Raw genomic sequence first — 11,248 nt, forward strand, 5'->3', positions numbered from 1 at the left:
AGATATGTAACCCGCAAAAATCTGTTACAAATTTGGACAAACATATTTGTCCAATTTATTTGTAACTCTCAAAAATATGTTACAAATGTGACAAACTCATTTTGTCACAATTCTCTTTATCATTTAATCTAATATTATATTATTTACACACAAATTAGTCGGAGAGCGCGATTTGAATCAATCATACTTGGGGAGGTAAAAATATTATTTATTCATTTTAATAAACTACTAAATAAAAATATAATAATAAATAAATCAACTCACAAATATAATTAATTCTAACTAACTAATCTTATGTATTTAAGTTTAGTTATTTGGATTTTAATTATATGTATTTAATTTTGAACATATAACCGGTGGGAGGAGAAGTTAGTTGTTAACAAATTGAGCTTGAAGAGGTGACACTGTAAAAATTAGATTGTGTAATTAAGGATGCAGTATAGAAACGATGTGTTATTATTCCTAACTAGCTAAAGTAAGGCAGTAGTAGTAACCACTAACCAGAGTGGTTATTATAAATAGACTGTGTAATGTAAAAACTCTACTCCGCTCGGTTAAAAAACACAAGATAGCATTCAAAACTTGCATCCCAAGAAAGAAAAATGAAGCGAAAAATCCCTATTCAGAAAATCGAGAACAAGAAACACCGAGTGGTCTCCTTCTCCAAGAGACGAAGCGGTCTCTTCAAGAAAGCCCATCAGCTCTCTGCTCTCACCGGCGCTCAAATCGCCATTCTCGTCTTCTCCGAGACCGGTCGTCCCTACGTTCACGCCTCTCCCACCCCCTCTTCCTTCCAATCTCTCCTAACTCCTTTCCTCTCCTCCCACGCCACCTCTTCCACCGTCGCCGCGCCGGAGACCACGTCGCAGAGTTCGAGCGATAACGGGGATGGGGGCGAAGGAGAAGACGCGTTTGCCCTACACGATTCGTTGAGGCATTTACTGGACTTTGAAGTTGAGGATTGCGACGACTTGGAGGAGCTCGCGGCGCTGAAGGAGAAATTGGAAGAAACGAGAAAGAGGACCGCCATGGCCTTGGACCTGAGCGTCGCTCGTTTTCTTCTTTCTGACTTTGATGACGAGAAGGAACTTATTCAGTATTGATTTCTTTTCTCCTTTCTTAATTAACTTTTGATATTTCTTTTTGCTACGATGAGATTAGGGCTTAATTTTTTTAGTCATTATATTGTTTATGCTGATTATAATGATGGCAATTTTTTTATTAATCTTGTTTGGTCAATTAATCATATTGTAATGGTCGATCATTCCAATATATATACTGAGTAGAAAATCCAAGTTCAGACTTGTTCGAATTTTAGTTTCAATATTTTGTTCAAAAATAATAATTTACTTTCAGACATTTTTCACTTAAAAAATTAATGCTTGTTATAGAGACAGTACATAGTTTAAGTTTTTTGGAGTTGTATAAACATCAATATTATTGAATAAGAAATTTATTAATAACTAAAATCTGGTTAGGATAATAGAGAGGAACCAAATACTATGGTACCTGTTAACAAAAAAAAAACTATATTACCGAATATATTCGCATTTTTCTCTTCAAGGTAGCAATTGAGTGTAAAGAAAGAAAAAGATTGGCTCAATAGTGTATGTATAAGAACCAAATTTGTGATGATTAATACTTATCATATTTACTTAAATGTATAATCCATACATCATTAATTTACGCCTTATAAACTGATCATTGAGTTGTTATTATTGTAAGATTTTTATCTAGTCGATGTTATTATTATTTAAAGATGATTTTGGTCATTAATTTAAAAAATATATTTAAATTTGGTTTAATAAATATTTTAAAGGCTAATTTATAACATTTACTTGTAAAGAGAGAGAGAGACTAAATTTATCATTACTTACCTATCTTGATGCAAATTTTGAAATGATACAGTTTTAGAAGTTGATTTTCATCACCTTATCTATGAATGTATATGTTTTTCTTCATCACTCATCAGTCAATACATATACAAATTTATATAAATATAAAAGTCCTATTGACACTGTACTTAATTATTAGTATCTTTCATATTTTTTGGTCACATTATATTTGTCAAACGCTACTCTGAGAGAGAGAGGTGCCAAGAAAGGAGAATAAAAGAAGTTCAGAAAAAGAGATCAGTAAAAATAAGAGCGTTGGTTAGTATAAATTAGAAGAGTTTTATGAGTAATATTAATCAAAGTGAAAAAAAAAAGAATAAAAATACGAGTGTTTGGTTAGCAATCTCTATACTAAATATATATACATTATTTACTTTGTATGTGGCTTTCTTCTACTAATTATTAATGCACCAATTCTTTCTTGCTTAATAAGTAAATTATAAATTTTCATATATATATATATATATATATATTTATATTGACACCAAAATATATGTTTACAATGTAGATATTAAGTGCAAATATATATGTATACATGTTTAACTTAGTTGGTTTCACACCTCTCATTTCTTGAAGTGGGTAATTTGTTTATGTGCATAGACAAATTACACACCACTATATCATATATATATATATATTTAAGATGTTTGTATGTAATTTATATCATTACTCTTTTTTTTTTACAAGATTATGTATATATATATATGTATATATTACTGGACAAAGACAATTGTGATTTTAGATTATATTTAGAAAATAAATTTAATAATTTTTATGATGTGGTTTTCTTATTATGAAATTAGATGAGATATTTAAAATATTAATCCAATAATCTATTTTTATTATTATTACAAAATACTAATCCAACAACTTAATTAATCCCAATTATTGGAGGATGATTTAATTTTATTGACAAATTATAATGTTGATAGTAAGGAAAAAAATTACATACTTTACATCTAAATGAGTTCACCACTTCTTGTGAGAATCTTCTCAGGATTCACTTTCTCATTTTCTAGCTTTCTTTAATCTTTCATGAAGCCCGTGAGTTTTGTAGTAAAATTCTGGCATTTGATGAGTTTTTATATTGGGCCTAACTAGAAATTATGTATTTGTGCAGTGAGCTTAGAGCCATGGCGGTCCAAAAGCTTTTCTCATATGCAAGAGTTATGAATGAGTGGGCTATAAATATTGTGATTTTGATATGGAGTCATTACTGACAGTTACAGAGACATGAAGAAAATTAAGAAGGCGATGGTAACCAGAGTTTCCTGTTTTTGTTCTTCTTTTGCTTTAACTTCTTAAGTTTATATTCTTAGAATATAGAGGCACATAGTATAATAACGACCCTCAATGAATCACACAAATTAGAAATTTTGGAAAGTATTAATGAACGCATTACCATCTTTATATCACTGCTCTGCTCCCTATAAGTCCCTTTTTATTACTTTTTATTAGTGTGCTAATTTACAATCAAGTAATGATAGTTTTCCAATCTATTAGGGAGCCAGCCATAGGTAGCATAGTTAAAATCAATTGAGCGAGAAATAATGTTGAATCAATTTAACTGTTGATGATGTTGTTGTCGCTAAGGTTGTGGTTGTTTGATTAGTTTTGGGAGATCTTGATGTTTTGGCTTACCATTCACATGAATTGTAATATTGAAAATGAAATTAAATATATGTAGAGTGGTAACCATAATAGAATATATTGTGTTATTTCATCTGTTGAATTCTAGAAACTAATTAGTTAAATTTTGTGCTTGGAGCCTCTATGGTTGTGTGGCAAATAATGGTGACTGCAGTAATGTTGCTAATTTATAAAAACGATGACTTATTTTATGTTTTTATGCCAAATGTTTTGATTGCAGTTGTAACAAATGTCCCATGTATGTGTTATTGCTTGTACTCAAAAGGCCTTGCCTTTGTTGAGATTGTGTAGTTAGTCAAGAAACAATGATTCAAGGGTAATAGAAGAGAGTGGAAGGAGTTTTTAGATAGTTACGATTGAAAGTTTGAGGCTAGCTTGAGTGACTAAAAAAGGTGTAATGGAGTTTCAGTTATTCTGTATGTCCCATTTAATTTTCATTTACTTCTTAACAATGTTTATTAGAAAGATGATGATTGAGAATTATCTATTTCCTCATTCCTACTGCAGTTGTTGGCTATTTAAAGTGCAACTTGATTTAGCAGTTTACAAGAGCCCAGATAATGAGTCACTTGAGCAAATGACTGTTTTGGGCGCAGAGAAGCACATAATAATAGTCTTTTGCTTGTATGATTCGATATAATTGCTAAAATGAATTCCATGTAGCGTTGTATATGGGATTACTAAAGAATAAAATGTGAACCTGGATGTATTGGATTGTTGTTGAGCTTAGAAAGCTTTCTTTTTCAAGTGATCATTTCTTACATTATTATCAAAGTTGCATGTTTACAATTTGTTGAATCCTTCATCTCATTGACACTTTTGTAACTTGTAAGTTTTGTGAAACTGGCAGTGACAGTACATATGCTGGTTCTCTTCAAATGAACAGGTAAGTTTTCAAAATTTCTTGCTAACCTTCCTTTTTCCAAGAAAAGGTGTATTAAAATATATAATCTTTGTGATCACTTTCTCACTATTTTGCATTCCTTTAGTTAATAACTTCAGTATTATTTATAGATTGTTTCGATATGCTTTCTTGTTGTCTCGTAGGTTGAAAGAAAGGCTCATCTTTGTCCAACATAAATTTTATACCTTCTTCACGATCTTTATGTAGCCATACCAATTTTGATGCGTAGTATTATGTTGTATTGTATTATATTATAATAAAATAAGTTTTATAGCATATTTTTCTATAGGACTATATTTAATATTGACTTGAATATACATATAAATATATAATATTGTAGTATAAAGTCAATACCAAACATAATACTATTTTATAATTCTTGTATAGGAGTTTCATTTTAAGCTCTATCGGTGGGGTTCTCAGTGTTCTTGATCTTTGAACAATTTTCGGCGCGATTTTTTTTATGATTGTGTATATTATAGTTATTTAGAGCATCGGTGTAATTTTCAGAAAATTCTAAATAGTTTACAGTACCGAAAACTAGGTTTAAACATGTTATACGCATGATTAATTTTTTTTATGCGTGTGGAAAATAACATGTTTGAATTTAATTTTCAATACTGTAAACTATTTGGAATTTCTGAAAATTTGCAAGATGCTCTAAATAACTACAATATACACGATCATAAAAAAAATCGCGCCGAAAACTGTTCACGGGTCGATAACACTAAAGAGTCCCACCAGTAGGACTTAAAGTAAAGTCCCTGTATGAGAAATTCTCTATAAAAATATACTATAAAACACAATTTATTATAATATAATACAAACACATCATGATAGGGGTACCAAACAAACCCTAAATAAATTAATGACTTATAATAAATACACTATAAACAATATATTTGATCATTAAACATAGAAAACCAAGTAAATATCTGTATATTGTTTCCAATTGTTAACTTGCAACAAGTTAGTCATTTTTAGGTTTAGAATTTTCTATATTTGAACTTCTTCAGTTTACTTTGATGCATTAATTGCAATACATATTATGTTATATTTATTAATAAAAACCAAATAAGACATTTTTTTTTTCAGAAATGATATTAAGAATTGTAACAAAATATTTTTTTTATTTATTTAAATTTTACCCTATTTGTTCCTCTCAAATTCTGTAATTTTATAGTTAGTATTTAGGGCAATTTTTACTTGCATACAACAAAATAAAGAATTTACAAAATTATATACTATTTACAAAATTATATACAATATATACTATTTTAATAAACATAATTATAAAAACACAATCACACTTATTCAGCTACTTTCCTTATTTGTTGTTTTATGTATGTAACTTTCAATGTTATATGAATTTAATTAATAAATCAAATATTAATTATATAATATACAAAAATATTATCTAAAATAGCATATTTCCATATATGTTTTGAGGGTATTGCTCAAGTGGAGACTAAAAAAAGGTCTCCACTGGTGTAGACGTTTATTTTGCACCCTTTGATCAAATGAAGGGCTGTGATTTTCCAAATAATTGGTCTATCTCTCTCTCTTTCTCTCACAAGTCCGAACTCTCTTTCTCTGTTTCTTCTCTTTCAGACACCGGCCGGTTCTCCGACGGCCGTGTCCTCACTGACTATATAGGTACATACATATTCTAATCAAGGCTTTTTATTTATATTAGTGTAATATATATTTGTTGATGAGTATAATATAATTTTGTGTTTTGTTGCTTATATATATATATATATATATATATATATATGTATAAAAATTAAAGCTTCGTTTCTGGGCATAAAATCTCCGGTGGCGTACAGAGAGACAAAGTGGGTAAAGAAATGGAAAGTAAATAAGTATGGAATGAACTTTGCATTTGGAGGGACAGGAGTGTTTGATACAATGGAAAAGGAACCAAACATGTCAACCCAAATCAATTTCTTCGAAGATATATTACTTGAACGTAATTTTTATTCCAAACAAGACCTTAGCTCTTCCGTGGCTTTAGTTTCTCTTGCTGGCAATGACTATGGTGCTTACCTTGCTAAAGGTGGCAATAACAACATGGAGGTGAGTGAGTAGTTAACCTACTACTTGATTACGTTAGACCCATATATATATTTATTTATATAGTTGTTGGTGATCAATCATTTCTACATCATCAGTATACTTCATGGATATGGTAAATATTTATGAAACATATATACCACACATTACATAATAACATTGAAATGAATTTAATTGAAATTTTGAAAATGTTTAATTTTGTAATACAAAGTGTTAAGCAGAGTATATCTCGCTCTTACATATGCATGTGTATATATATATATATATGGCATTGCTCAAGCTTTTGTTTGATATGATGATCATGTTTTGTCTGAAAGAGAAGAAAAACAGAGAACTCTGGTTCGGAAGAGAGAGAGAACTCTGGTAATTTCTCAGGTGTATATATATTTATATATATACAGGGCATTGCTCAAGCTTTTGTTTGATACGATGATCATGTTTTGTCTGAAAGGAAGAGAGAGAGAGAGAGAGAAAGAGAGAGAGAACTCTGGTAATTTCTCAGGTTCGGACTTGTGAGGGAAAGAGAGAGAACGAATAGTTATGAGAGAAATGGAGCAAATATTGGAAAATCACAGGCCTTCATTTGATCAAAGGGTGCAAAAAAAAGTCTCCACCAGTGGAGACGTTTTTACCGTCTCCACCTAAGAAATTGCCTAAGAAATTGCCTATGTTTTGATGCTAAATGATTGTGTTAATAAATTTAAACTATATTAAATAAAAAATATTCAGTAAATAATTCAAATAATAAACGAACTAATACATAAATTAATTAATTACAAATTTATTATAAATATTTTAGATGATCTCGTGCAAAACAAACTTCACTTTTTTGTGCAATATTTGTTTTACATAAACATAATAGTTTATTGTGGTAATTAAAGAAAACAATTCAATCCAATATTTTTTTTTGTAACAAATTGCAAACATATTTGTTTAGATATTTCTAAGAAAAAAAATAGATTATGTTTGTTGTCCGTACTTTCACCACCCGACATGTGGCAATTAGGAGTAATTAACAACAAGACAATGTATGATGTTCTCAGGGTACCCCGAGCCAGCCAGACACGGATGTCTCCAAGGGAGGCTACCACCCGAGGTCCGTCCTAGAGATGTGGATGTCTCCAAGTGAGATCCTCGTGCCTTCTTCAGTCAGCTGTCCTCTATGTTTAGGTTTTTTTCCTCGAGACCTAGATGAGTTGTGAGGTGTTAGTCACTGCGTGTATGAGCCACCAGAAGATTTTCTGACAACCTTTTGGAAAATCCTCGAGTAGTGGTGTTGAGTCGTACACTCGAAAATCGGTATTTCCCAATACATCGTCTAACATGGGGAAAACGTGTAGCGGCACCCTAACACCGTCAGGGGCATGTTTCCCACAAAGTTGGTAGACAACTTTCTGCAATGGGCTCCGTGCAATCCGCTTGGGTTGTAGTCTCTATTTAGTGTACCCCCTTTTGTATTAATTCAAATTAATAACCCAACAATGGGAGAATTTGTATTAAATATATATGATTAACATTAATGACCCCAGCATCTATAAATAGGGCAGGGGTATTTCCTTGTAAGGGTTCAGATTTTTAGATAGAGAAACTTTATAAGTCAGTGCAATATGTACACTGCCTGAGAACTACCATTGAAGCTTGCTCAAACAAGTTTCAAGCTCACTAAATACCAGAGAATCTTGGACTATGGCTCTTTTATAGCATGAACCACGTAAAACCCTTGTATTCTTTTCTATTATATTCTTTAAATTCTCAGATTAGGTTGATCGCGAAAAAGACAGTCAACATTTTGGTGCTTTTATTGAGAGTGTGAAGAAAGCTTAAAGAACATAGCCATGGTGACCACTTGGAGTAACATACCAGACGATGCAGCTCCTCCAACCGGAGTTGAGGGAAGAGAAAATAGTCGTCCACCACCGGAGGACCTTCGTGAGAAGGTGGAAGACTACGACGAAAATGTCGAATACGACGGCGTAGATGACGAGTATTATGAGGAGGAATATCCTCAGCCCATGGACGCAGAGGAGACGCCAGAAGTGGTGGCACTTCATGATCAGTGGCCACTCACTAGCTAAAACTCGACACCCAGGAGGGTAATATCGTCACCCTACAGGAGATGGTTAATGCCATGAGGGCTACTCTGGCAGCCCAAGGGCTGTGAATGGACCCCCATGGCGAAGTACCAACTAGGCAGCCAACTGATGTGCCACATGTGCACCCAGATGGAGCCACATGTCGACGCAGCCAGTGTACCTCCCGAGCACTTGCCTGATGTGGCACGAGATCCGCCAGCTAGCGTGCCCCTCGTGTACCCAGCTGGAGTTGGAGCCCTACCTGTGCCGCAAGATTGTGGCAAGGGAAAGGTCGATGACAACCCTGGTCCCAAGAAAAAGAAATCTCGTCGGAACCCGGAAGACAACCAGGCCCCGAGGCCAACTAATAAGGGTAAAGGCCTAGGTGCTCGAGGACACTGCGAAGCAATCAGCGCCCGTGGAGCCTAGGGCATTCTGCCCAGGTGCACCAATACGGACCGCGAGAGACCAGGATGTGGTGTCCCCCTAGCGCCTAATGGATTTCGTATGTCGTATCAAATTTAAATGTTTATTCTATCACTCACTTATACCAGGTACTTCAGTATAGCGATAAATAAGGGTCAAACCCACAAGGGTTATGATCAAATTATTATTCAAAATAAGAACTAAACAGAAATGAGAAAGAGATGTTAGTTTTAAAACTGAAAACATAAAATGAAATAATGATCAATAATTAAATAACTAAGGATAAAACGATATCAAAGAAATAGTCAAGAATTACTCTCCACCTTCGACAATCAATCTATCCACAATCACAAATAATATTCCATATTCCCATTTAAACTATTAACCCCACAAAGAACACTTAAGTAGTCAATTATCCCAGTTTTCCTATTATAATTAATTAAAGCTAATTACTCTTAATTAATCATTTTTACCCAACAATAAACTCATTAAGCATGCGATCTATTTAACCTAGTAAAAACATTACACTCTATGGAAAGAAGTTAATCTAGGCAAAAAATTCATTAAGCATGCAATTCATTTAACCTAGGTTCTATTTTTCATCACAATCAAGATACCCGTCACAACATCCTAATTGCAATTTATCACTCTACTTAGAATCATAAACTATTAGGTGAATATCAATCCTAAGATGATAGTAGAATAATGCAAAACCCTAATTAGTTGGCCACCTAACAGGATCTGACAATATTCATAGCATTAAATTAGAAAAATAGAAACAATTTAATATAAGGGAATAAAAGAATAAAATTTATGATTGCATTCAAGATCTCTTGTCTAGGGTTTTGAAATAACCATCAACTACAAAGAAAATTTATTCATAATCACATTCATATTTACAAACATACATATTCAATGAAAATAAATGAGTTTTGAGAAGAAAGAAAAACTAGATTGAAGAATGTAGATGATGATGTCCTTTTCTCCTCCTCTGTTGCTCCAGCCTCTAAAATTCGCAATTCAAAGTTATATTAAAAGTTAACCCTAATCCCTTTTATAGACCATTAAAAAATCAAAATTTAAGAAAAATTTCTATCACAGGCCGCAGCCAGTGATTCTTGGTGGCTATGGCCACGGGACTTGTTTGGAAAAACTACGTGCGGCGACCGCGGTCAGGAGTTTATGGTGGTAAGGCCGTAATCGCAATTATAGCTACGCAAGTATACGTAATCGCAATTTGTAATAAATCTTGATAAGAACAAGTATCGTCCCACGAAGACTGATTTATCAAATACCAAATAATTAATTTCTAGTTTCTATTTGGCTAACGAAAATTGGATTTGTGACATTTGAAAATAAGAAAACAAAAATAAATGAAAATTGCAGAAATCAAATAAAAACAAGAACACAAGGATTAAGTTCACTATGAAACAATTAGGAATCCTAATCTTCTCTACTATCCACTCTATTATTCTTTAATGCAATTACTACTGAAACTCTTCTCACTGAAATGATAGGCATGCAAAAGTGTTAACTATTCGAGTTAAGAAATAGAAAACTCAACCTAGTGTAAATTCCCTATATTTCTATGGTCAATTCAAACAATAGGAAGCAATGAATACAACCCTAAATCACATAAACCAATTTGATACTCTTGTTTTAAATTGAAATCTATGTCTATTCAATTTTAGCATATTATTTAACGCCCAAATCGTAACAACCACTAAGCGGTGGTTGTAGTATAATCGGGCGGTCGATCCACAAGGAGGTAACCTAAACTCAAAAATTAGTAGAAAATAATACAAAAATTAATAACAAATAAATAAATAAAAAAGATAGAAATGAAAAGAGATTTGAGATTTTGATGTTGTCTTTTTGATGAAATGATAAAATGAGATATGTAAAATAAAGGTAAGATGTAATCAAGAGTTTGAGAAATGGAAAGGTTTCAAGAACCATCCATATGCTTGCTTAGTTACTTGATTACTTGATTTACAAAAAATACACAAGTAAATAGTTCACATCCCAACATTTACTTGGAAAATCTAACATTAAAGTCCATATTCTTTTCTAACAAAAGTCCACTTGAGTTATAAAGTTCTTTACTTTAAAAGCACAATGCTAATCTTATGAAAAATCTAAAAATGACAAAATACCCAAGGACAATAATGCAATAGAAGATTAGACATAAAATTATGTATCAATATTACTTTTACTAATTAGAA

General features: G+C 32.1%; 1 protein-coding gene and 1 long non-coding RNA gene across 3 annotated transcripts; both read left to right on the forward strand.

The window, feature by feature from the left end:
- The first annotated feature begins 515 nt into the window (after positions 1–515).
- Positions 516–4,597, forward strand: LOC133788760 (MADS-box transcription factor 23-like). 2 transcript variants are annotated; one of them, XM_062226354.1, is made up of 3 exons: positions 516–1,096; positions 3,016–3,152; positions 4,396–4,597. In XM_062226354.1, exons 1-2 carry the CDS (start codon positions 603–605, stop codon positions 3,113–3,115), a joined length of 594 nt encoding a protein of 197 aa, XP_062082338.1. In that variant the 5' UTR covers positions 516–602; the 3' UTR covers positions 3,116–3,152; positions 4,396–4,597. The 2 variants fall into 2 exon arrangements, with proteins under 2 accessions (XP_062082338.1, XP_062082337.1); XM_062226353.1 differs by lacking the exon at positions 4,396–4,597 and adding an exon at positions 4,053–4,350 and having other exon boundaries at positions 517–1,096.
- Positions 4,598–5,981: 1,384 nt separating this feature from the next.
- On the forward strand, positions 5,982–8,192 carry LOC133788761 (uncharacterized). The gene is made up of 3 exons (XR_009873365.1): positions 5,982–6,105; positions 6,242–6,528; positions 7,569–8,192. It is a non-coding gene; the product is annotated as an uncharacterized LOC133788761 (long non-coding RNA).
- The last annotated feature ends 3,056 nt before the right edge of the window (positions 8,193–11,248 follow it).

Source organism: Humulus lupulus, chromosome 7 (genome assembly GCF_963169125.1).
Source record: "Humulus lupulus chromosome 7, drHumLupu1.1, whole genome shotgun sequence".
Taxonomy (NCBI): domain Eukaryota; kingdom Viridiplantae; phylum Streptophyta; class Magnoliopsida; order Rosales; family Cannabaceae; genus Humulus; species Humulus lupulus.

Bases quoted from the DNA above. Each gene is read 5' to 3' on its own strand.
- LOC133788760 (XM_062226354.1), top strand. From the start codon at position 603: ATGAAGCGAAAAATCCCTATTCAGAAAATCGAGAACAAGAAACACCGA. The intron at 1,097-3,015 runs GTATTGATTTCT...GTATTTGTGCAG, and splicing joins GACGAGAAGGAACTTATTCA to TGAGCTTAGAGCCATGGCGG.